Below are 27,591 nucleotides of genomic sequence, written 5' to 3' on the forward strand. Positions count from 1 at the left end.
ATTTGTACTACTGCAAGGTATTCATTTCTTTTTTGACTCTGGTGTCTGTAATGTTGCGATTGTTTCTGCGTCTGCGCAGCTGCCTCGGCCATTTGGAGCTTGTGCAGGTACCCCGGCAATTTAAACATGCCCGCGTCTGCTGCAATACCGAGCTGCAGTGACTGTCGTCGCTCCGCCAACAGCACACTCTATGCCAAAACTAATACAGTAGATGATCAAGGCGCTCTACATAAACCTTTTAAGCATGCGTAATGCGGCCAGAGCAAATTTTTGTTCTTTTTGGCGCCGGAAGAGAGCAGACGATCTTGACGGCAGACGACAGAAGACAGCAGACAATGGGCCCTCATGGCTGCTGGGCCGCATAACGGCACAATAAAAAAAGCTGAATTGGTTTAATAAAACAAATGTCGACGTTTTTACAATAACGGCTTGTTTAGCGAAATTTCTCAAGAACATGCACGCAGGGAGAGGTCTGTGTTGAACCTCGAACAGCGCAAGAGATTCACGTGACAGCGGGATATCGGAGCGCCAGGTCGCGGCGCATGGCATGGCGGTGCAACTCCGATGTTCGTTGTGAAGGTCACTTTATCACCAACTTCGGCCAAATGAGTCCTATGTATGTTATAACACCATACACTCCAGCCGCTTGATTCCTGAATCGTGAGAAGCACTCTTTACGTAGAAACGCATATAAACTCTACGGGTACTTATGTAAAAAAATTATTCATCTTTCGGCGTTCTGTAATGGCTTGTCGAGCATTTATATTCTCCGCCGCAGCTCCGAGCGCCTGCTTTACAAGACGCGCCACGGCGTCTAGTGGCGCCAAAAAAGTTGACAAACCGCACAAAATCCAGCAAGCGCTGCGAACTGCACGTGCATCCCTCTTTCATCTTTCTCTTCGTTGCGTGGATCAATCGAACCCTGACAGTTACGCGGCAGGTTCAAGCACGATGTACAACTCTGTGTATAATCGGTGGTGCGTACACAACTCCAGTGTCTGCATCAACAGAAGATGTAAAATGTGGTCGTACTCGTCAATTCGGAGCTGAAGAAGAGCGCGGACGGAAGAAAGCGGCGAAAAGAGGAAAAAAAGACAACAAAAAAAGACCTTAAAGGAGCCATGAAGACAACATACAAGACAACAGAAAAGACCTTAAAGGAGCCATGAAGACAATATACAAGTTTGTGTTATTCGAAAGATTTAGTGTTTCATAGTGTCCCCAGCGCTTGTTCGAATGAAAACGATGCTTTATTCACTGAGAAATTGATTAATTTGGGTTAAAATTTTGATTCTCCCGCTAAATCGCGCGTTTTCACGGCCTGCGATAACATAACAGGAACCGACCGCTCAGCAGCCGATAGGGAAGACTTGTTTACCGTTAGTGAGCCTAAATGGCACCACCATACCATTGCAACCCGTTTTTTTTCCTTCGGTTTGTTTTTGACCGTATTTAAACCTGGCTTGTTTTTGTTCAAGGAGAAAATAATCATTTTGTGAGACATAGTGCTCGCTCGGCAAATAGGGTCACGTAAGACGCCGTTGCTGGCGTCAATCGAACAGTGTTGTCTGACACAACCCCAAAGCCCCGCAGTCCTGTGCAGCAAAACCAAGCATAGTGCGCGCAATAGCAACAGCAGCACACGTCGGTACTTGTATGTTTACTTGTGCCTTCGTAATTTCCACTGTTTGTCCCATCATTCTTACGGCTTTAAAAAGCCTGTGCCAATTTAGGCGCAAAAGCTTGATCGGCAAGCTAATTAAGCTCTGCTTAATTTGCGTTTGCTTTTTCCGCCCTCCGCAAATCGGAGAGCTGGCTGGTATGACACCATATGTTCTGTTACGGGAAATGAGCTATTGGGTCACATAGCCATTCCCTTTTCTCCTAATTATAGAGGTTATTTGAGCGAAGTTTACGTTAAAAATGGTGTCGGTATGATTCTAACGAGGAAATCTTTTGAATGAATCAAACTTGTGTTTTCTCTTCATGGCTCCTTTAACCAGCGGCAAACCTACGGATGTGGAACCACCCACCACAAAGTAAAAGGGGGAAGTAGCGGCGGATACTGCGGGGAGAATCAGCAGATTCGACCGCGAAGAAGCGAAGAACTACGAGGCACCCAACTTAACACCGGCTGAGAAGCAACTGTGACCGAGTGCCGCTGCCCCAATTGGTTGCGCGCCAACAGCACAATGTACAAGGCGAACGAAACATGCCACGACGTCATAGTCAATGCGACAACGCGGCATACACGATATTGGTATATCCGTTCTACAATTCAAATAACATTGGTGCTTTCGCATTCCCTGCATTATCAGAAGTTCTTCGGTGTCCAGAATTCTAGCATAAAACACATCTTTGAACTCGACTAATATTGGCCTTTTAGAAGTTGAAGTTTAGCTATTCATATTTTTTATTGCATTTATTTTGTGGAAGTTCCCGCCCCACCCTTCTAGTTGAGTCCCTGGTGCAAATCTCGTCGTGGAATACCATATATTCACCTAGTCTTTCCTCCATATTCGGAAGGGGCATACGGGAGTGATTCGCTACCTTTGTTGTTTATTGGGAGTAGCAGAGAAAATAGTTTCAAAAAATCCCCGGGATCATACTCGATGAGTGAGAAAATGAGGAAGGAGGCAGAAAAATGTCGTTTGTCAATTTATTTATTGTTCTTTAAGCACCTAATAATAAGCGTTTCCTCCAGGTGATGAAGATCCCTGAGTAAAAGTAAACTTACTACAGATTCTAAGTATAAGTACGAAAATTTTAGGCGTGTAAAGTGTCGCACCAAAAGAACGTTTCTTAACTCTGAAAAATATGATTTGGGGCAAACCAGATACGGTGGCGGAGTTATGACATGTCACGGTATCCTCGTCACAGTGTTATAAATTTTTGGCTTGATTCAAGCGGATTTAACTCCAAAACTTGTTGGTCTGACCAGTAAGCTTGAAAGTGTTTGTGGTTGTTAAGAGTGAACGGGCTATTCTGAGAACGATGTAAAATTCCCTCGACATTAGAGCATTTATGGCATTATGGTTTTAAGTTTTCATGTTATATGCGCTAGTTTTTCGTGGCTCATCGTTTAGCGTACACGGGGACTGTCAACGGGAATACTTCAGATACGAAAACGAAAAACTGCATATAGCAACTATAAAAAAATTCACGCTCCTCCACGAAGTGAATCATGACGAGTGGGCGAAGCAATGGGGATCGTTCTTACCGGAAATCACCTGTGGCACTGCCCTCGCGCATGTAAATGAGTGACAACGCGTGTGTACAGTATATAGAATTCCAATTCAATGCAATCAGATGCAATTCAATTTAATTCAATCCAATCCAATCCAAATCCAATTCAATCCAAATCAATGCTCCTCACGCATTCGCAACACTATGTACACGGACGCTAAGGGACATGCCAGAGGCAAATCGAGCTCCCTAAGGTGCTTCGCCCCTAATATCCGAGAATCTTCATTTGTATTACCTTCCTCTCGCATACAGAGTACAATTTGGACATCAAAGTTCAACAAGTTTTCAAGAGCAGCTAAGGAGTATTTGATGACGCAAACAAAAACCTATTTTACTTTCAGCTTTCTGCATTGACTAGGCATCTGTTCCCTCGACAAAACTCCGCCCCAGTATGTGATGTCCCAGATTTGCAAGTAGGTCCATGTATTCGGCTCAGAGGACAATAACGTAATGAGATAAAGCACAATTAAACGGCATAAACAGTGCTAATCCAAGCCACTGCAAGAAACCTTTATATCGGTAAATGCCACGCCCTGTCGACGATCTGCGCGACAAATGCAATTTCGAGGCCCGCCGAAGCACTTCGAGGTGTGAGGGTTCATATACATGCGAAGTTACGGGGGCAGGTGGTGGTTTCCGGGGCCTTTTAGGAACCGGCCACTGGGTATGGCGGATAGGAACTACGGGCCGTTTCGGGAGCAAAAGCGGGGTAGGGCGGATTGGATCCAGGTGTTGGGTACGGCGGGTAGGATGCAGCAGCAGCCGTTCCGGGAGCAGCCGCTGGGTACGGCGGGTAGGATGCAGCTGCCGTTCCGGGATCAGCTGTTGCGTACGGCGGGTAAGTTGCAGGGGCTACCCCGCCAGCAACAATCGGGTATCCTTGCTGGAAGTTGTAAGCCTGGCCAGTCGGCTGTGCCACCAGTGTGTCGAAGTTTAGGTAGAATCTGTACATGCCGAAGAGGACTGCAGCCTGCACGACGACACTCATTTGTAGCAATCACCAAGCTAGTGAAAAGAACTACGCAGCTTTTTCATTCAGGTGGACTGATATTTGAAGTACACAGTTGCTTTTTCGTGCTGTAAATGCTTTTGCTATCCTGTACTTATAATTGTTCATCGTAATTTCTATATGTCTTGTGTGTTTGCTCATAATGTTAATGGTCATATTTCATTTGTCTTTTTGAATGCTATAAAGTGTTACTACTATTTCTTACTTTGTATGTTACTTCTCATACTGTACCTGTAGGCAGAACGTAGGCGTACTGTTTTCGATGCACATTTCGTTAACTTGCATAGCTCATGTTTCATTGTCCATGGTACGCTCGTAAAGTTTGTAGGATATGCTCCTTGTGCTACTTTACATGATTGATTGTAGGGTCTTAACGCGCCAACGCAGCGCAGGCGATGAGGCGCGCCGTAGTGGAGGGCTCCGGATTAAATTGTACCAATTGGGGATATTTAGCGTAGGCCGAAACCTCGTACAGGTGGGCGTTTTTGCCTTTCTCCTCAATCAGAAAAGCGGCTGCCGTGGCCGGGAATCGAACCCGCGACCTCGTGCTCAGCTGATAAACGTCTTAGCCACTCAGCCACTGTGGCGGGTCTACTCTACATGATTAAGTAATTGGAATTTGATTACACTTTCATGTGCTTGCTGCTATTGCCTTGTATGTGGTTTCCAAGGCTTTGGAAAGCTTGTAAGGCAGCTTTTACTTGGGAAACCACACGAGTTTCTGATGAATAAAAACTGAACTGAAACGGAACGTGCCTTGAATGCCGGTATTAGCTTATACTCGCCTTCTGGCGAAACCGTGTACTGTACCTAATGTATGCGTTCCCTGCTCACAATGCCTTGAACCGAGAACTGCGGGCAAATGGGCCAGCATTGTGGAGGCTATGGAGGCTAATTTTTCCGGCGCAATGCTATGCCCGCGGAGAGGAAATGCATAGGGTCGTTGTATGAAAATCATTTTTTTGTATATACGTAACGCGTGTTGTAGCTTAAGAAGGTGCGGCAAAAGATGCCGCACATAACCCCGCCACGGTTGTAAGCATCCCTCCTGACTTCAGCAACGACAGTACCTTTTTTTACGGTGAATGTGCTTAGAATCAAGATATCGCTACAATGGTTATGAAAGGGCTGTTCCTGAATACGGGGCAGGGCTGTGGCACACAATATAAAATTAGGGAAGCGTTCAAAGGACTCGTATTCACCTCTAAATAAATGCGAAAAAAGCAACAAGCGAACAAAAATCGCACAAAATCGCACAAAAAGCCGTGTTTAGCTATGAGTATCTTTACGGGGGTTGTTTTGTAAATGAGTATCCAAATATAGGGATTGTAAATGATGTACGTCTACACAACTGTGGCGATTGACTGGCTTGACCCCATTAGTTCAGCAGTTTTATGCAAATGGAAGCTGATACACAGTTTGTCCGTTTCAGCTGCCTTTTTATTCGTGGTTCCGTCGTTCTTTTATGGGATTTCTTTAAAAAGTTTGTGTTCGTTTTTTAGGGGAGGTATATGAGATCTGTGTTTTGGATTTGGCAGGTTGATTTTTATAATTTCGTACCATTTTTATTTCTTGTTTTTTTTCCTGTTTGTTGAAATTCTGTTGGAGCAATTATCTGTATTTACGCTACTACAACGAAAAGATATGTTATCTCAGCCTTTTACGCATTTTTGTGCAAATGCACGGCGTTACGTGGTTGACCTGGCTTCACGAATTTTTCTATTCACATTCCCATCGTTCTTTTCCATACGTGTTCATTTTCGTCTAGTTTTCATTTCGCAATTTCACTGGTACAAAATTGTAACTCTTTGTATCTTTTTGTATATGTAGGTTTCTTGAATTTCCGCTCGAGAAATCATCTGTATTCATGTGATTATAGCGATCTAATTCACCTATATATTATTGGTGATTTAATACGGTAATATATACCCTATGAACTCACCAATTATGCATTTCTGTGCAAATGCAGGCCATTACAAGTTACACTAAGGAATGGCGGTACATTTCGACACCGCTAGACAACAGGAAGAGTCACCTTACAAAATGCATCTCAGTGCTCAGACTAACATCCTTATACAAGGACCCCTAACTGTCCCCGATTATAATTCCAGCATTGTAATCGATCTCAGGCACTCCCTTGCGGGCCTATCTTCGCACTCTGGGGTAGCCATTAGTGCTCGAAATTCGGCAATAACCACATTTAAAACATTGCTAAATATCATGCATAGTGAAAGTGGGATTTAAAGCTTCTGCGATGACGCTGCCCTGATTGTTGGGCATAGAGCATGCTCCTTACCTTAAGTGCAGCAATGATCGTGTGAGCGACAGCAAAAGGTATCGTTATTTCCATACCCTATAAGAAAAGAGAAGAGAACGAGTGATACATTGGTGACTTGGTAAAAAACACCCCGCGCTCGAAAGCTTCTTCTAAGCTTACAAAAAGCTGTCGAGATTCAAAAGCGAATGTCTTCCTTTAGCAACAAAGTGTGAAAATTTTGGTCCATCCGTCCATTCATCCGTCAATCCGTCCATCTGTCTGTCTGTCTGTCTGTCTGTCTGTTCCTCTATTTAGCCGCCTGTGCAAAAGTTAAAATAACTTAACTAGAAGTTTATATAGGCTAAACTTTGCCCAATTACTAAATCAAGAAACGGCCTTCATACTCGCCACGATTGTTCAGCAAAACGAAACAATTAGGCATATTTAATTGATTCGATTTGATTGAATATTTGTTGGGTTTAACGCGCCGACGCAACGCAGGCGATGAGGCGCGCCGTAGTAGAGGGCTCCGGATTAATTTTGACCACCTGGGGATCTTCAACGTGCGCCGAAATCTCGTACACACGGGCGTTTTTGCTTTTCGCCTCCATCAGAAAAGCGGCCGCCGCGGTCGGGAATCGAACCCGTGACCTCGTGCTCAGCAGCGCAACGGCTTAGCCACTGAGCCACCGCGGCGGGTTAGGCATATTTAAGACGAAACATGCGTATACAACTGATTCTATCACTGACCTAAACAATAGACGCGGGGTTAATTATTGGAACACAAAATACAAAAACGCAATAAAGCAATATTTAAACCAGCGCATCTGGGAGTCAGAGGGAACGAGACAGGCCACGACCTTGCGCGAGAAATGACACGCCGCACAAGGAGTGAAGATGCCGGCTCGGAGAGATTTTCCCCCTCCTGACATACACAGAAATGACCCAACACCTACTCCCAGCCCGACGCACTCTTCCTCCACCCCACCGACACCTAACTATCAAGCAGGCACACCACTACCGTGCCTTGCAAACAAACACCTTTCCCATCCAAAAAGAGTCTGCCCCTACTCCGAACAAATTACGTCCCCTAGCTGCCCCTTCTGTGGAGCAGACTGCACTCTTCTCCACATGGCTGGTGGATCCTCCTCCCACTCCCTCCCCTAACCGAATCTGTACAACTCTCCCGAGCTCTGGAGGCGCGCCCTGTCCAGCTCATGCCTGTCCAACAAGCTTTGGCTGGTGGAGCGGTGGAGCGGGCTTTAGCGGCTGGGAAAGCATATGGGGTCCTTGAATGAAGACTCCACCTCCTTAAGACGCCATACAAATTTGGTCCACAATAAAGATGGTTATCCTCCTCCTCCCCTTTGCCAGGCACGTCAAACAGCGCTAGACTTAAAAACCGCGAGGGTGAGACACCAGCGCGAGCCAGAAAAGTAACATTAGGTCCCCCCAGATGGCACGCGGGCAGCGCAAACGAGCGAGAAGTGAACGGAGCACACCTCTATCGCGTTTATCATGGTAGGAGCAAGGGTAGAGGGAAGGGTGCAACAGTTTGGCGGGGAGAGAGCAGTGGCAGCTACGTGGCCATGGCGCAGAAGCCTATCGTGTTTGGACAACATCCCCAGCTAAACGAGCAGATACGCGAACATTTTAGATGCAAAGCATCTCTTAGTCGACCCTCCGTCGTCCGGCGTCCGCACCTCTCTCTCCCCAACAGCTGTAATAGCGCCGCTCTCTCTCCCCTCCACCTCTCCACACCAGCTGTGAGCTAGCGCGCGCTGCTCCTCCTCTCCCCTCTCCCCACCAGCTGTCCAATCACGCACATGCGCGCTGCTCCTCCTCTCCACTCCCTCTGCTCTGCAAATAAACCCCGTCCGCGCTCCACTCAGTTGCTTCTCGTACTGCGCCGTCCGATGACTGGAAATGGACGCCAACGATTCCGTCAGCGAACTGGCTGGCACACCTTCAACTAGCGCCAGCCAGCACACTGTCAGAACCGCGAGCACCTCCGAAGACAAGGCTGCACAGAGGAGAGGTCGTGACGCCGAACGTAAACGGCAGCGTCGAGCAGCGGATTCCTCGCTTCGAGAACGAGAAGCCGCTTTGAAACGCCAGCGGCGAGTAGCTGATGCTGCTGATCCAGATGGCGCTCGGCAACGTGACAACGCTTCGAAACGCCAGCGTCGAACAGCGGATTCCTCGCTTCGAGAACGAGAAGTCGCAAAACGTTCCCCACTACTCGATAAATAAAGAAGACATTTAATGCGCTACTACACGTGTCTTTACTCTAACAACCAATTAACACGCTACTACTCCACGGCTTTGCATCCCCTCAGGGTTCCCACGTGGGAAGATGGTGTAATTTTTTAAATGCAGAGCATTTCTTTAACTCACAATGTCACCCGTCCGTTGGCGATCGGCGTCCGCAGCCAGCCAGCAGGTGCGCCCCTCCCCCGCTCCTCCTCGCTCTCAACAACAGGTGCGGGCGCGCATGCGCGTGCTTCGGCGCTGAAAGAGGCGTTGCAGCAGCAGGTGCTACCTCCTCTCCCTCTACTGCGCGCGCTACGAATATAAAGCGGGTATCGGCGCGGCTCAATCCATTCTACTTCTGCGCTCTGTTCTCCTTACTCTCGAGTTTGGTCGTCGTCGAAGTCCATAAGCGATGGAAGCAACACTTTCAACCAGTACCACGACGCGAGCCAACGTCAGCGTTGCAGTACCAGTTCAAGACATCGTGCCATCCTCTTCATCGACGGCGACAGAAGACAAGGCGGCGAGACGGCGCGCTGCCAACGCCGAACTTCGTGCACGAGAAGCCGCCGCCGAACGTCAACGTTACATACTTACGTCTCTCTCTCTCTCTCTCTCTCTCTCTCTCTCTCTCTCTCTCTCTCTCTCTCTCTCGTCTCGCAACCCAACTACCCAACCCCTACGACAACGACAACTACAACTACCACCGCCAACTACCACAACCTACGCCACGTGACCACCCCCAATGCTCTGCATTTACTCGTGTCCCTCGCGCGGGGGCATGCGACGGAGGTTTTTTTCGACCTCTTGTACTGCATATACAGACCTTGCAAGTAGATGGTGGTGCCATTTCATGGGTACTTACGGACCTTCGCGTTAGGAGGTCCAGCAGATTCTGCAGGAGTTCTCGCTCATGCAAAACCCTGTTCATGGTAACTCTTAACGCTTTAGCGAAGTTTATCTATAAATAATCCCGTATTTTACTTTTGAAGTTAGCATGGTCTGGTACACAAACACAGAACGCAACAACGAACCAACCATCAAGAACGCTTCCTTTGTCGACAGTTTTTAATGTCACGCGGGTTGTTGCCTCAAGCAGGGGCACTAATATTAGAAAGTAATAATTAGAGACCGCATTTTAGGCAAATGCCTATTTTTTTCTTTGCGTTCCTATCACCCCATTTAGATATATGAGCATGAATTGGAGGTCAAGGATGGCTTTTATGGTGGTTTTATAGTGCCTATAAATGCCTATTTTGGGTGTTGGTGCCTAAACTCTGATAAATGCCTATAAATACCTTTTTTCTCAAATTGGCGCCTAAATCAGCACTATGTAGCGTCAAGTTTCGCTTTCGAGTGCAATTTGATACCTTTATTCATTCTACCTGGAAATATTTACTGTTCTGAATTCTATGGGTTTGAACCTGGTCCTCTTTTTAACACTTCCCCCAACCCCTCCCTGTGCGCCTCTGCAACCAGAACGGCGGCTTCTGCGTGCTTTACGGGTGGCTTTCCCGCAGGACTTGGCGGTGGGCGCACAACTCTACTCCCCAGGGGAACTATGATACCGTCAGGGGCAAAGAAAGTGATGGGGAAAAATTACGCCCACCTCCCCTCGCGGGAACCCTGGTGGGATGCAACGCATCTGGGTGGTTCCATTGGTGTTTCCGTTGGGTTGATTCTCTAAGGAACCGTCGCATCAAGCAATCGTCCAGTACTGCGAGAGAGTGCAAACGTGGCACGGACGACCGTCGACTGAGACCACGTTCACTATCGGAGAGAGGAGAGGAAGAGAGTGGAGGAGAGACGCACCTTGCCGACGCCGCCACCACCACCGTTAGGCGAGAGCGTTCGCTATCAGAAAGAGGAGAGGAGGAGACTGGAGGAGAGACGGACGCCGCTGCCGGACAGACCCAGGAGTGACATAGCCCCGAGCAAGAGATGCGTTGCGTCTAAAAACAATGTGACGTACACGCCCTTATCTTGCTTGCAATTTACTATTTGAAAGGTTCACCACCAGGGGAGAAATTGGCTCTAGGCGATTGGACCTGACCAATAGGAGGCACCCTTCCCTTCTGGTCCGGCTTTCTCCGCTGCCTTTTTCAGCCATGCCGAAACGGAAGACGCCCAGAAGTGCGTTGATCCGACAGTGGACACTTAACTCACCATGCTACAGAATAGACGGAGAGCCCGTGTTCTGCAAACCGTGTGGAAAAAAGGTGAGCCGACGAGTTTTTACGTGTCGTGAGTGTTTCATGTGTTTTTCGAAACCACGGCCCCTCGATCAAGTGCGCTTGATCCAGGGGCCGTGGTCGAACTCCAAACTATGCAAAGTTGTCCATTGCGCCACCTTGGTTGGCGCCTGGGCGTCATGGCCGTGATTAGCTCTTATTGCTTTTTGTTTATACTGCCCCTTCTTCTGAGAAAAGAAAGGAGGCACCTGTGTATTTTGAATACGGCAGACAGCGTTCCTTTCGGTGCCTGCATTTTTTCAAACTTTGGTTATTTTGATTTCTAGCGTTGTTTATAAGTTCTAAACTTTCAATACCATTGAGATTATTGAAATGAAATATTTTAGATACCTTGAGAAGGAGATTCACATTTTTATGTACCGTCCCTGTGTGCTGCGTTAAGTGAAATTCCAGAAATTTCTTAATCAAACGAGCAATTGATCGGTTGGTACTGAAGGATGATGTTTCAAAACTAGCGCTGATGAACGCAGTGTGTTTTTAAGATATGCACTGGATCCCGTTAAATCGAAGTCCACCTCGTAGCTACTCGGTTAATTACATGCAGACGCTAGCTAGAATTACCGCAGTACGCCACGCTAAGTTAACACGCAGTTGAATCTGGTATCTTACTCCCCCGCCGTGCCACCGTGAAATTTAGGGTATTGATGGTGCGCGCCGAGTTAGTTGAACGGAACGTCAATGGAATCTCTCCTTGTTTATCAAGTACGTTTTGGTGGTATGGCACGCGTAGCAGCGCGGCGCTCAAGTGCAGTTATACCATCAAATAGGACGCAGCAGGGGTGTTCGAGCGCTTCTCTGCGGAAGTTAGAATGTTTATTGATGCTTATCGTATTTGTTTGTCTTCTGTTAGCATGTCAAGACGCTTAGTATGCTAGCATGTTTATCTGCGCTGTGATGTTGAATATACGCTTCGTGTTTAAGAAATCCTAACGCATTTGCGCAGATTCCTTGCGAGAAGAAGTACCACCTGGCTCAGCATGAGAAGACGGCAGGTCACCTGGCAAACCATAAGCGGGACAAGCCCTCAACATCCAAACAGTCTTTTATGACAACGGCCTTCAAGGACGACAGGACGAACGCTTTCAACGTTGATTTGTGCGAGGCCCTGGTGGCCGCAAACATCCCTTGGACCAAAATTGAAAACCCCGTGCTGAAACAATTTCTACAGAAATACTGCAATCACAACGTGCCGTCTGAGTCTACTTTGAGGAAGAACTACCTCCTGCCTTTGTATGAACAGACATTAGCAAGAATCAGAGAAGAGCTTGGCGACTCCTGCATTTGGATTTCCGAAGACGAAACAACAGACGTCAAAGGGCACTTTGTCGCTCACTTTCTTGCTAGGAAGCTTGCGGCGCACGAGAAGACAAGGGCTTTCCTCGTGTGTTCGAAACCTTTGGAGAGAACAAATGGGGAGTCTGGAGCATTCTTTGTGAACGAATCCCTAAAAGTTCTTTACCCTACAGGAGTCGAGGCCACCAATGTTCTGTTACTCTACACAGACGCTGCAGCCTAAATGCATAAGGCCGCTCATCTCCTGAAGGCCTTCTACCCGCAGATGCTCCATATCACCTGCCTAGCGCATACGCTTCATCGTGTTTGCGAGGAACTGAGGAAGCACTTCATTGACGTCAACGAGCTTATTGGTTCAGCCAAGGCCGTGTTACTGAAGGCACCCTCTCGCGTGCGCGTCTTCAAGGAGATGCTGCCTGATGTGCCCCTTCCGCCAGAACCCGTCGTCACACGATGGGGAACGTGGCTAGAAGCTGTTGAGTACTACAACTACTACTTTTCGGACATCAAGGCCGTGATCAACGGCCTTCCAATTGACGAGAGTGTTGCAGTCACAAAGGCTCAAGCTGTGCTCTCCGTGAATAGCCTTCCAGGAGACCTCGCGTACCTTTGCGCCAACTTCACGTTCTTAGCAGATTCTATAAAAAGACTTGAAAGTGCGGGAGAAACTCTTGTTACGAACGTTGCGCTAATTCTCCACGCACAGGAAAGAATCGCCACCGTTCCCGAAGGACCCGTCGCCGAAAAGGCACGTGCGAAGCTGCAATCAGTCTTGGACAAAAACAAGGGGTTTTCTGTCCTTAAAGAAGCTTCAGAAGTCCTTGCCTGTGAGCCCTGTAGGATCCCAGTGTCAATTAACCCGTCGAATCTTCCCAAGTATAAGTACGCACCAATCACATCTGTCGACGTCGAGCGTTCGTTCTCCGCGTACAAACTCATTCTCAGCGACAAGAGGCACAATTTTGAACCCGGAAATCTGGAGATGCTGGTAGTTACCTATTGTTTCTATAATTTTCATAGTGATTCTTAAACTAGGTTCCGCGTTCTGTCCAAACACAATTCTTAATATTTATATTTCGAATGAGCGTATGTGTATTTGGCAGCGTTGAAAGGTATTGCCTGTATAATTAAGGTACCTGTAGAAAATTACTAAAGTTCGCACGTAAGTTCTCACGCAACAACATGTTAATTTCCTAACAAACCTTGTCTATCTTGCATTTATTATTTTGTTGCTTAATTGTAATTTAATTGCGTCAGGCAGACATAACTTTGCGCTTTTATAAATCAGTATTACCATATTACAAGTATTGTTTCTCTTGCCTGTTTCACAATATGCGACGCTTGAGTGACTTTCGCATCTGAATATGTATGTAAGCAATGCGCTTGGGAAATTAAGCCAATTGATCCCCATTAACCCAGAGGTATTACGTGGCAATTCCACGTCTAAGGTCAATGTATAGAACTTGTTATGAGAGAAAAATACAGAATTGAATTGAATTGAATTGAACTGTTACTGCCATTGTGGCCTCATAGCAATGACATTTTTGGATTTCCTGTCGTGCTTACAGTTCGCTCACGTCTCCACTTGAAATTATTAGCATTTATCTAAAATTTTATTGCGCCTGTTTTGTTCTTTTTACTGCCTAAAACGTTGTTTTTGCAGCCTATTTTTGGCGCCTAAAACGTGCTTTCTTAGTGCCTAAAAATCCGGCCTCTAGTAATAATGTCTGGCGAAACAAAAATGGCTAACAAAGCTGAACTGCAACGGCGGAAAACTTGTTTACGTAGTCTGCGCTTTCCTGCCAGATTCAACGACCTGTGATAGTGCTCTTCTGTGCGTTTTCGCGTTCCTCAGTAAGTCTAAAATGTAATTGCTCATAAAAATCTGTGCAAAAAAAAAAAAAAAAACAATCTCGGGGATCTCAGCACGGCGAAAACCAACTTGTTGGATTCTTTCGTTCGCCATGGCGAACCAGTGCCGCACAGCACGACAACGCGCCATATTTAAGTTCCGAACGCACCCTGTTTTCGCCAACATTTATCCCTTTTTGGGGGGGGGAAGCACCTTAGGACTTCGCTTTGTCCGTGGCTTTGTCCGTGTTGCGCATGCGGGAGGAGCATTGGATTGATTTTATTGGATTGGAATCGTATATAATGTACACGCACGTTGTCACTCATTTACATGCCCGAGTGGGGAATGCCACCGGTGACTTACGGTAAGAACGATCCCAGTGCTTCTCCCACTCGTCATGAATCACTTCGTGGAGATGCGTTAATTTTTTTGGTATGAAACAGTTCATCTTCGCGATATTACATTTTGGTCGAGCACAGTGAGCCCAAAGGATTACAATCTATCCTCACGCTTGCCCACTTTGCTTCGGAGGATGAAGGTATTCCCTCCGTGCAGTTCTAACAGGGCGTAGCTGTAAATTTTGCCAATCAATTTGACTTGTTTGGTTCACATGGTGTTGGCGGTGCATTAAGGGAGTAAACATTAATTTGCGAAGAAGGCAGAGGAGCATACAAACAAGGCAAAACGTTCAAAAGGAGAAAGTGTGCAGGAAAGGAGCCGCGATCATTGACAGAACGTTCTTAACAGAAATGCCAGCGTAAAAGGTTCAGATGCTGACATAAAGCAAATGTAAAAACATAGTGCACGTTCCCACTACGCAAAACACCGTGGGATGTGCAGAGGGAGAGTTTCGGGGCCCATTCGTAGTCGCATCAGATTGGAAGCGGGTTGGAAGCAGAATGGAAGCGTCAGAATGGAAACGTCTCCTTGTGCGCTTTACACATATAAACCTGTAGAAAGTACGCAATAAATGCGGGAAGCAGAGTTCTTTTCGCCGCAATTTAACATCCTTAAGACTTTGCGTCTCGATATGAAAATCTCGCAAACTTTATGTTAATCTAAAACAAGCTGAAAACTGAACAGTTTTGTAAAATTCAGTGCTTATTCTACAGACGGCCGGTGGAAACAGCACAGGGCATTTCTCGCGGCAGTCGCCTGGGATTGGCTAGGCATGCAACCTAAAGCCCCCTTAGAAGGAATATTGCTGGAAAAGGCTGCGTTGCTGACTTCTCTCGTGGGGGTGTGGTATTGTACGTAATTTCAACCGAATGGACAAAATTTAGAATCCTCAGTGATCAAATTTTTCTTTTTTTTAGTGTGAGTGTGGGAGTTCTGATAAGCTGGGTTTTGTTCAGTTGGCCAGTGTTAGGGTCGGTTACGTTGGGTTTGGTTAGCTTAGGTTATGCTAGGTCAGGTTACGTTAAATAGGGTAGGTTTATTCGGTTATGTTACGTTTGGCAAAGTTAGGGTACTTCTGGCCATTCATTTTATCACTGCTGAAATTTTCCGTCCGCGCGAATAACAAGACACTTAATTTCAAGGGAAACGTCACATGCTTTTATAAGCCAATGAGAGGTGAGTGCTGGAAGAATTTTCTCTAGTTATCTCTCCCTTCTGCCGGCAGATTAGACGCTCCTTTATTGAAAGCAGGGTTACAGTATCGGAGCGCATCTTTTTCCTTGCTGTTGATTTTCTCTGTGTCAGTTCGTATTTATTTTAAACTGAACTGTATTATGAACTAATTCTATTCTCTGTGCGTACGTTGCAGCATGTTCACAGGCTCTTAAATATGTAATGGAAGTCTTGATACTGTTTCGGACTATTTAGCGTGCCTGCGAACACTAGAGGGCTTAAGGTGTTCTGAAAAATGCGTAAGTGACTATACGTTCGGACAGCGTTCCGTAAGTGAGCAGAAGTAAGGCAACAGTCAACAGTGTGAACGGCAGCGGAAAAGTGGCGTCTCAATTATATTTGTGGAATTAACTTACGAGTCAGTTAGCATATAAACAAATTTGGACGCTTAACTGCTTGTTTCGTCAAACATTGTATAAAAAAGATAACTTTTCGGCTGACCCTGTCGGTTAGTGCTCATCACAGTCTTCGTCCTCCTTCCTTTTCTTTAGTACTTCCTATCGCCCTTGTCATGTCACGTGACCCTAGTGAATGGGGTAGTATGGCACGCCAAGTAACCTTGGACGAGGACACTCTGAGAACAAGAGGGTAGGTGTGGACACTTCCAAGGTACGTGACCAACCACACAAATTACTGGCAAAATATCGCAAATAACTGGCGACCCAAGAGTGACACAATATTCTGACATCCCTAAAGTGCGTCACCCAACGTGTGGTCCACAAACGACTGCCATAACCACTGTAAACACCCGCGACTGTTGGCCATTTTGTCGTAACCCGTTGGTGGCAATGGGTTACCCATCACCGTAGGTTCACAGTGGACCGGTGAGCAACCATGGGTCCCATTAACAACCGGTGAGTGCGTCACCCTACTGCGGGCAGCGATCAACGAACGTGGAGAGCCGAAAGGAAGTCTTGGGCTTAGACATCCGAGGGAAGGCTATCAAGGGAAACATTTCCCGCGCATATGGTTCTTTCGCGGTGAGTGAACTCCAAAGACAATTTCGTGCCTGTTGCCTCAGCAAGTAACGTTCCTTCCCTTACCCTTCCTAATCCCTATTTCTGCACCACCGCTCTGGCTGATGTTACCCACCAGGCACCCGCGCTTAGGTCACCAGAGGGCACCAGTAATTTGTCGGTCACGATATTCTCGTGCAAACTAGTTTCTGGTGCTCACATAGGTGGTTTGCACACCAGCAGCCGGTCTGGTGGTTTACGGCTGGGGAGCAGCAACCACCAGTCACTAATTTCTACCTCTTGCGAGACGCCGTTGCGTACTGATAGATAACGAGTGGTAAGTAACAAGTAAACAAGAAACCCATCAACACCTAGTGACTGGGCGATTTATTAGCACCCAGACCCAGCGTTCTGGACACATACGAGATATAAGATACCTGGTGCATGTTCACGTTCACACACGCACGCACACAACCACACGCCACACGCAAAACATAAAACGGAATGAAGGAAATATGAAGCCCACATAATCCCTAGGCGACGGAATAGATGCCGCAATTTTGGGAGAGACTCGCATTGTAATGTGGACACCAAGCATGCACACATATTTCTGTATTTTTCTGAGATCTTATACCCTTCTGGAGGCAACTCAGAACGCATATACTTACGCTAACATGTTTGCCATATTTTTCTAGTTGCTTTTGTCGGAATGCTGTGACGAGTGCCTGAGGAAAGTCAAATAGAAGTGAAGCATCAGGTCATCGGCGATCAATTTTCAGGATAATTTCTGATTTGCAGTCGGAGCAGATGGTGGCACCAGATCGGGCAGTATGTTAGCATAAAGTGTGAAGACCACTATCGTAAAAACAGTACGGTATTAGCTACTGAAAATTAAAAATGGGCATTCAACATTTACGAGACAGTAAGGCACCGGTAACTAGTTTTCCCTTTTTCCCTACTTCACTTTCTTCTTTTGCGCGTAATTGTCAGAGGCTGAGTCCAAGTTGTAAATTTAATATTTGATCAGAGGTATCGCCCAACGAACCCGCTTACGCCGCTTAGTCACGCCGCTTAGTCACGACATAATTCAGTTGATCCTCTTTTACAGACTCATTCCTATTACAGTCAAACCCGTTTATAGCGAACTGCAATATGCACCGTGATTAGTTCGATATATCCAATAGTTCGATATAGCCGAACCCGCCTATAACGACCTTATTGTTACGAGTTCGCAATCCGCGGGAGCCTCCCCACCCCCACCCTCCTCCTTACCACTCCGCCATCCGCGTATGCAGAAACAAACACAGTACAGTAGCCATTACCATACCGAAATAATCCATTTATTGCAAGTAATAAAGCTACTTTCCACCTTAACTACCCACGTTGCAAAAAAAAGCGTGATTTTTGTTTTCACTTTCGTTTTGGCGGCTTCAACTAGCATAGCATTCCCTACACGAAACATTGTTTGCACCAGTTCGAGTTCGCGTCCTCAAAAATCTAAGAAGCATTGGCGGAGCACATCGACTGCCGAAAGCGCTTCATTATAAGCGTCGGACGGATTTCACTCGCGACATCATCGGGAGTGCTGGCGAGCTCTTCCCACAGTTCACCGATGCAGCTGTCTTGGTCCGGATTCGCTGACAGGGAGGGAGTCCCGCGCGTGGGAAACAGTTATGGAAAGTATTGGGCGTCACGTCACTCTGTGCGAGGCGCAATGTCTCAGTCGCGGGTTTTGCTTCGTGGTCGCGTCCAATCCACATCTCAATCGCCGCTCCGAGATCATGCATTTCGGCGGCCATTCTAGGCGCCCAGAGTTCGATATATCGGATGTGAACTTCGTTATAAGGAATATGTTTCGCATGTATTTCCGTAACTGAAATATTTTTCTTCGATATATACCATAATTCGCTCTATCCGGGTTCGTTATAGCCGGGTTTGACTGTACTTGTAGAAAACACCGAGTCCACTGGTGCGGACTAAACAAATAAGAAACTAAACAAATAAGAATAAAGAACAGTAGACGCACTAGGTCCTGTTTTTCTCCAATTCGGTGCTCCCAACGGAGCTCTTTTTCCTCACATTTACCCATCCGCGTACCCCTCTCGGCTCTGCCCGCATTGTGGCGCTAAATCCACAGTGCAACACCACATGTGCGTGACAGACGCTCGACAGACTAACGGCAACCACTGGGCTGCACGAAGGACCGCCTGCAGCAGCAGTGTCGGCCCCGCTGACATTGCGCACATCAGTGTAAAATTCTTCGGCCTACGGCATTTGGTGGACGGCGTACGGCGTACGGCATTTGGATTAAATTTTGCTTGGACATGGGCGTTTTAACTTTAATGCATCAGCTCCAAGTGTGTGCGAAGAAAGGACGTAGGACTATAAGCACCAAAAAAATCTGCATATTTCAGAGATTTGTCTACTAATGCGTAGAATTCTTATGTCGTTTGTCTAGAGTAGGCGTTATTTAGATCTATGCATGTCTAAAGGACGTATTATTGTTTATTTTGAGCTATACCTTGTTTCTTTACGCCAGAAAAAGAAATGTATACAATTATAGTGGTTAAGTGCACTTACTTCGCTAATCATGTTTCTTTTTCGAAGACGCAAGGCATATTGAAAAGTTGACCCATTTACGCTATTTCCAACGTTCTTTTTGCAGGCTTTTTCCGTTTATTCTTCGATTTTTGGGGAAGGTGCATAAGCTGCATATGGTTGATTTTGACAGATCATTTCTGTTACGTTTCCATTTTTTGTAGTTTTCTGATTGAGATGTTTTGTTTTTCAGGGCTATTTCATAAAAATTTTATTTTTGTTTTTTAATTTTTTGGTTTGCCAAGATTCTTTCCACCAAGTATCCCAATTAAAGCTATTATAAAGATTAAAGGTGGAACTTCCCCCAAATCTGCATTTTTGCGGAAACGCCCGGTTTTACACGGTTTTTCGCCTTCTCCGCTATTTTTATTATCGCATTTCGAACGAACTTTTGCAGACTTTTTTTCATTTTTAGGTTTTTGGTAGAGATGTATAAGATGCATATTCTTGATTATGCGGGATCAATATTGTTAAGTTTTTTTCTATACTGGTGATTTTTTTTTTTTCACAATTCTGCCAACTCGCTCCATTTGCGCTATTATAACAAATAAAGGCAGAACTTCCGCCTAACCTGCATTTTGGCGTAAATGGTGGGCGTTACACGGTCCCTGCTGTGGGTTACTCAGCAAAGAATACTACGCATTAAAAAGTTTAGAACACCTATGCAGTGTTTTTGATGCAGGCATTAATGTTCAGTTGTGTTGGGATATGCGCGTATCGTGTGTGCCTGTCATGTTTAACAGCTGCTGTTTATGTAGACGGTTTAGAGCCCATTGCCGTAATTACAACACTGAAATTTGGAGAACAATTGTCGCGTAGAAATCAGCACGTTCCCACTGCGGTAGTATAATAACGCAATGTCATCATCATCATCATCATCATCATCATCATCATCACCAGCCTATGTACGCCCACTGCAGGGCAAAGGCCTCTCCCATTATTCTCCAATTACCTCGGTCCTGTGCCAACTGTGACCAATTTATCCCCTCAAACTTCTTGATGTCATCTGCCCATCTAACTTTCTGCCGGCCCCTGCAACGCTTGCCTTCTCTAGGGATCCACGCTGTTACCCTTAATGACCAGCGGTTATCTTGCCTTCGCATTACATGCCCTGCCCACGTCCATTTCTTCTTCTTAATTTCTACTAATATGACTTTAACACCAGTTTCTCCCTGACCCACTCCGCTCTCTTCTTGTCCCTTAATGTTACACCTATCATTTTCCGCTCCATTGCCCGCTGAGTCGTTCACAATTTAAGTTGAACCCTCTTAGTGAGCCTCCAAGTTTCTGCCCCGTAGGTGAGTACCGGTAAGATGCAGCTGTCATACACTTTCTTCTTCAGCGACAATGTTAGGCTGCTATTCATTATCTGAGAATGTCTGCCATATGCACACCACCCCATTCTGATCATTCTAATTATCTCTGCCTCATGGTTGGGATCTGGGGTAACAACTTGGCCTAGGTAGATATATTCGCTTACCACTTCCACTGCCTCGCCACCTATCTTAAACTGCTGTATAACGCAATGTATACAATGGTATATGTTGAGCGGGCTTTTGCCTTTGTGCCGTTTTCGCCCCCTTTAGTTTACAATGGCTAGAATACTTGGCGTCGCCCTTGGAAGCCATTGAGTTTATTTTGGTGCTAATTTAAATGCTACTTATGTAATTACCATGATACTATTTCTGCAGTAGTACTGAGTTTGCGCCTCCAACATCTATTTCCATTATTAATAAAAGTGAGAAAAAACCACCTGTCGTTAGTGACGGATTTTATATAACCAGCCTTCCACGTTGCAAAAAAATATAGCAAAGGGGCATCGGGACACCCTTTACACTTTTTGAAGCGAACCTGTCAGCCTGTCATGTTATCAGTAGTCCACCCCAAAACGCACTGCCGGAATGCCAACTTCCTCTGACGATGATGGTCGTGTGTGAAGTGAAAAAAAAATTACACCGCTACCTGTGGTCGGAATCCAACCCGAGTGTCTTGCGTAAAAAAAACTAACGACTATCTGATTACGCCATTACGGCACGATCGAAGTATTTCAGATTTGGAGAGGGGTGCATGAACGGACAAAACTGGACAGAAAATGCCACCTGCATCTAACGATGATGATGATTAAGCGCTACGAAAAGCCACAGAAGGCTCTTATCATTAAAGCACCAGAGAACATAATCACAGTGCAGTAAACCTTCCCAATCATAAATGTTTTAAGTGTATGCAAAGGTGGTGTGATGTAAGTCCGCTCGATTCTGAATTGGTTAGTTTGTGTTTGACTCGATTAAACCTATAGTGTGCAGTGCAGGCAGATCTATTAGGAAGAGTGGTGCACTCTCCGCGCTCTCTGTGGACTGTACAATTCCCGCAGAACCGTTGCTCGTGGCCGCGCTCTCTAAGCTGACCTTCAGTACTCCGAGAGCATAGATACTGAATGCAGCTCCCTTTAAAACGCGCCCCCGACCACGAAGTAACACTGTCGCATCTCACCGCTCAAAAAATACGCGTAGGTCTCCTCTGCGACATTTTTACAGTACGTCACAGCACCGCTATGCCAAAAAAAAGTGTCTGCTGAAACTATTACGTGCCATTACACAACTTATATCACGTTCCCAATGGGCAAGGTCATTTGGCAGTCCGCACAGTGTACACATGGGATGTGCCCACTCGATTGTAGCGCGCTTCACGAAGTCACGAAGCCAAGAACAAGCCCTTTTATTTCATTTGTTCAGAACGCAAGTTCACGGCGTTCGGATATGGACATTCCCCGAGTTTTCTGGCTTCCAAATGTAGCTAAGAACCCAATACTTGAGGCTGACTTCCATAGCACTTTTCCTTAGAATATGGGCACGCAAAATCGAAACCAAATGCCTCATTCCAAGAGACGCAGAGAGTTAAGGGTCAGATAACCACGTTTCATACGCAACAAAACACTCGGAAAGAATTTGACAAAATTTTATCTCTTAGTTTGCATTTTGTTGACAAGCGATTTCAATGGGGACAGTGCTCTAAAATTTGGCTCAAGGCAAGCTTTACAAGCTATTAATCAGCCCCGATGTGTACAGCTGAAGTGTACTAATAGGGGACGAAAATATGGCCTTACGCCCTTGCTTCTCAAATAGGCGACACCGAGGGACGCCACGTAGCACAGTCCCGTGCTGCAGCATTTCCAGATGAGTGAATACTTAAAGATAGTCTTCCTTGCTGCAGGCGAAATAGTCTCACCCGCAAGATTGAAGACCTGCAGGCGAAAGGAAAACGCGAGAAAAACAAGAAGTTTTCGCGTTCCGCAGGATGTTCGTTTAATTGGTGAGTACAAAAAAAAGCACCGGTCCTTTCAGAACATTTTCATTGGAGACATCAATTTCACACTGTAGTGAGGGACAAAGTCTGTTATTAACGCTAACATACCCTACTGAAAAAAATTACCAGTTCAAAAATGCGCAGTAAGGCTCTGGCGCCTGCAATAGTAAAGCAAGCACAAAAAAGTTGCACCCATCCCCCCGAAGGGAACCATGAGTAGGATGCGGAGCGTCATGGGGGTTCCGTTTGCGTTTCCGTTATGTTGGTTAGCCAAATTTGGTGGATATGTAGTGAACCCCGTAATGCTGATATATCCTACTCATGGTTCCCTTCGGGGAGATGGGTGTACTTTTCCTTATTGCATGCGTATATACGCGAGTGAGACGAGATTGAAGTGGTATCTAAAGGTCTTTATTTAGTTTTGCACGTCTTTTTACTTTGCGTATGACGGCCTTATGGTCGCTGAAGTGCATTCAGTCGATCTCGTTCCCCGTGGAACCAACGTTGCTGTTAGTGTTTGCGCTTATGCTCTCACTAAATTGCGTCAGCACACTCACTGACGGGGCTGTTGCTTCCATCCTACTTCATCTGAAGAATCACGGAGTCAAGCGCAAGTACAACCGGAGTTGTTGTTGTTGTTGTGTTTCCTCTTCTATGGCATGTACCCACGTGGGGGATTGGCCCAGAAACGGTGGTGTGCGGACGCCAGACCACCGCCGACGCCGCGGGACGTACCCCCGAGCATAAGACGTGGAAGATTGGCCAAGAAACGGTAGTGTGCGGACGCCGTACCACCGCCGACGCCGCGGGACATACCCCCGAGCATAAGACGCTCCACATCTAAAAAGCCATACGATAATCTCAACGATGTGTCAGTACGAGGTTACGGGATCATACAGCCAATGATATCGCACAGCCAATGACATATCGTTGTACGCTAATCAGGAGCCAACGATATATCACCCAAGTCTAATGATATCAAGGCTAACGATAATCATACAGACATTCAATGATGTGTCGTTGGCTGTATGATTATCGTTAAAGCCTACGATATCATTGGACTTCGCCGATATATCATTGGCTCCTGATCATCGTACAACGATATGTCATTGGCTGTGCGATATCATTGGTTTTACGATCCCATGACCTCGTACTCACACATCGTTGAGATAATCGTATGATTTTTTCAGTAGGGTAAGCGTGCAGCAAGCGTTGAGGCCATGTTTTCGACAGTTAACACTGTCTCCACGATCTTTTCTATGGGGAATCCGGAGCAGAGAAAAAATGTCCGCCTATCCGCCTTGCAAAAGTGGATGATCAGCGAATATCTCGTAAACCACTACACATGTAGACTTCTGACGCATGCGCTCGGTGTCTATGAACTGAAATGAGGCGCTAGTTGGCAGTTCACACGAAGGCTTCTAATGACGTCCCCACCCGTCTTAGAGAGAAGCTGGAAACCTAGTCTTTACGAGAACCACAAGGGGGCGGGAGGGGGGTTTCTCATTGTTCACAAGTGCGTTATCACCCATGATGCGGTTTGTTTTCTTGTTTTGTTGTTTTCTTAATCGAATACTGGGCTCTATGGTGTATGCCTGATTGCAAGGAAACATATGCAGTTTGCCTTGGATTGTTAGGGAGGTTGTTTCACTTTTTTCACTTACCCGCCGCGGTGGCTCAGTGGCTAAGGCGTTTCGCTGCTGCGCACGAGGGCGCGGGTTCGATTCCCGGCCGCGCGGCCGCTTTTCTGATGGAGGCGAAAACCAAAAGCGCCGTGTGCAAGAGATTTCGCAGCACGTTAAAAATTCCCAAGTGGTCAAAATTATTGCGGAGCCCTCCACTACTGCGCACCTGATCGCCTGCGTTGCATCGGCGCGTTAAACCCTACAATCACTCACTCACTCACTCACTCACTCAATCAATCAATCAATCAATCAATCAATCAATCAATCAATCAATCAATCAATCAATCAATCAATCAATCAACCAATCAATCAATCAATCAATCAATCAATCAATCAATCAATCAATCTATTTTATCAATCAATCAATCAATCAATCAATCAGTTTTTCACTTACGACAAGGACACAAAACTTTCCCACCAACGAGAGGCCAGCAGCTTTGCTGTAAAAGGGAGCTCGACATAGCACAGGGCACAGTTTGTTGAGTGAAGGGAAAGGGTTATTTATTCTTTCCCTTTATTTCCGGAAAAAATTCTGATTTCTAAAGTTGTGCTCCTGCTCCGGTTTACGAAAAGTGCGGAGTCATTTACAATTGAAAACACAAGTACATGCGAGGAGTAATTGAGGCGTTTAAAATGAACCGTCTTAACGACAACTGCATCATAAATTCTGTCACACTCGTGCAAAAAAAAGATTATCTTGACGGAGCTGTGTAGCTGGCATCGCGTGGGAAGTTGAGCTTTTGCGTCTGCTTCTTAAAATTCTCGAATGGGTGCATCAAGCTGTATATGCCAAACTCCTTTTGAATAAAATTTCTGTTGTAGAATAGTGCTTCTTCCCGTCTTTGCATTTTTAAATGCAGAGCATTTCAGTAACTCACGATGTCACCCGCGTTGTCCCGTCGTAGTCCGCACCGTCGTTGTCCGCACCCCTGCCCCTACACTATATAAAAGAAAATACTATCCGGCACCAGGTTTCGATCCCTCGACCCTACGGGGGGAAGGCAATGTACATGGTGCTCTACCCACTGCGCCACAAAGCCGACACAGAATGGGACGCTACGAACGCGCCTTATATCGTTGACTCATTCAAATTACTGCTGACGAGCGCTCTCTCGTCAGCAGTTGCCCGCAAGTGCAACAACATTAACGTAACGCAAACTACTTAACGTTGTGCGCCCCCGGAAATGCTCTGCATTTGATCGTGCCCCTCGCGAGGGGGATGTTTCACTGCGTCGCCATGCGAACAATGTTCCACGCTTTAGTTTCAGTTCTTTCTTTGCTGGGGTGCCGACGAGCGGCGCCACCTCCTCGCACTTCGCCGCGGGAGGATCCGCGGCGGGGGCGAGAGATGGCGCTGGCGTCTCCGCGGCCGCGTCTGCGGCCTCCGCGGGCACCGGCGTGGCGCGGGGTCATCACCCTTCTTTAAAAGTTTAGTTCGCACGCCACGCAGGTTTTTTTGTCCTCACCTACGTGGACTATTAACCCTTTTATCAAACAGTGAACTCTGTACCATTTCTGTTTTTGCAGTGAAGATGTAAACCTTTTGTTGGTCGAAAATTTCGTGCCGTAAGCGAAAAACCCAGGTGGGGCCCCGCAGTTCTCACCCAAGACGCCGAGCGCATGCGTCAGGCTAATCAGGCGTACACCATGGAGATCAGTACTCCTGTAAAGAACACAAATCACACATCAAAACCCCATTATGGTTGACAAGGGATTTGCGGAAAATAGGACACCCCCTTGTGTTCCTGGTGAAGATTTCGTTCGCAGCTGCGCTCGCAAAGGGGTTTTGGCGTCATTCGAGGACGAGCGCATGCGTCAGGCTAGGCAGGAACCAGCATTTGTCGCCAGAGAAGCCGAGCTCAAGCGAAAAGCCTGCCGAGAGGACAAGGAACATTTGACACTCTGCCTTCGCAGAATGTGTAGTGGTTTACAACAGCTTCCCTGTACATATCCACTTTCGCAGGGCGGAAGTGCGGTTATTTTTCGCTGCGATGCTGTTTATTCTTGTGATGGGGCAACAAACGTGCGCAGGAAAACCTCGCCAAGCGACGACGTCGTCGTGCGCACTGGCACCGCTTAACCTGAGCAATGCCTCGCTGAGCTCGAGCGAAACTCATGTCACCACAGGTCGGAGGTGCGAAGTATTTTGTACAAGCACGGCTTTGTAAACGCGTCGATGTACAAGCGATAGAGCAACAAGCTCGCTCTATCGCTTGTTGCGACGAGTGGTGTAGTTTTGAAGGCGCAAAGTTCAGAAATATTGCGCCAAATCGAAAGAAGCCAAAACGTCACGAAGCGGTGACGGTAATCGACTTGTTAATTAGCGTCCCACACACCAGACCACACAAGCCGAAAGGTGGCCACTGAACGAGTTCAGTGTAGCTTTTTTTTTCTGGGGGCGAAGGATGACACCACGCAGAAAACTTGGCCGAAGCTCGAAGCATAACCGCGCACGCAGAAAACTTTGCTGACTCTCCACGCATAACCACGGAGAAAACTTGGTCGAACGAAGAATATGCTAGGTCGGTCTGCCAGCTTCGCTGTGTGCACAGTCTTTGCGCCACTAGTGTGAAAAGTGGTGTTCCTGTCTAAAAGGAGGAGACCGTAAGCAAAACAAAACAAAAATAACAAAAAAACACAGAACCACCTTCTGTGTCACATGTCTAAGGTGTCAAATTACTACGGTAACGGTGTTCTGTATGTGCAAGAACTTTTTCGTATTCCTGGTCCAACGTGCCTGACATAGCGACCTCACATAGCGAGCCTGACATAGTGGCGCCTGCTACACAAGGAGCTCGGGGAACATGGTAAAGATGCAGTGGCCGCCCACCTGCGCGCAAAATACCTGCCGCATATTCCGACCGTACAGCACGGCCCGCACACGGCCGAACCCAACAAAGAACTAGACAGAGTCTTCAGTGTGGAAGACATCAGGACAGCACTGCATGAACTCAACAGCAGGTCGGCACCGGGCCCCGACCGGGTGCCGAACCGCGCCCTGAAGAATCTCGACGATCGCTCGGTGGAACAACTGACCGACTACATCAACGCCTGCTGGCGGCGAGGCAGCCAACCGCGCCAGTGGAAGACCGCGAAGACGATCTTAATCCCAAAACCCGGCAAACCGCCGAGCCTCGACAACCTCCGCCCCATATCGCTGACATCGTGCATCGGCAAAGTCATGGAGCACGCACTGCTCAATCAATGGCAAGTGTACCTGGAGCAGAAAGGGATATACGCGAGATGTTGGCGGAA

The 27,591-nt window shown here is 46.7% G+C and overlaps 1 protein-coding gene across 1 annotated transcript in view; it reads right to left on the reverse strand.

The window, feature by feature from the left end:
* Positions 1-27,591, reverse strand: part of LOC144153168 (uncharacterized) — a 191,382-nt gene that overhangs the window by 67,430 nt on the left and 96,361 nt on the right. The window contains exon 10 of the mRNA XM_077684816.1: positions 22,452-22,589. Coding sequence (XP_077540942.1) covers positions 22,452-22,589 — 138 coding nt within the window. The remainder of the gene's footprint in view (positions 1-22,451; positions 22,590-27,591) is intronic.

Source organism: Haemaphysalis longicornis, unplaced genomic scaffold (genome assembly GCF_048455015.1).
Source record: "Haemaphysalis longicornis isolate Haplotype H1 unplaced genomic scaffold, Haemaphysalis longicornis Haplotype H1 scaffold_9, whole genome shotgun sequence".
Classification (NCBI taxonomy): domain Eukaryota; kingdom Metazoa; phylum Arthropoda; class Arachnida; order Ixodida; family Ixodidae; genus Haemaphysalis; species Haemaphysalis longicornis.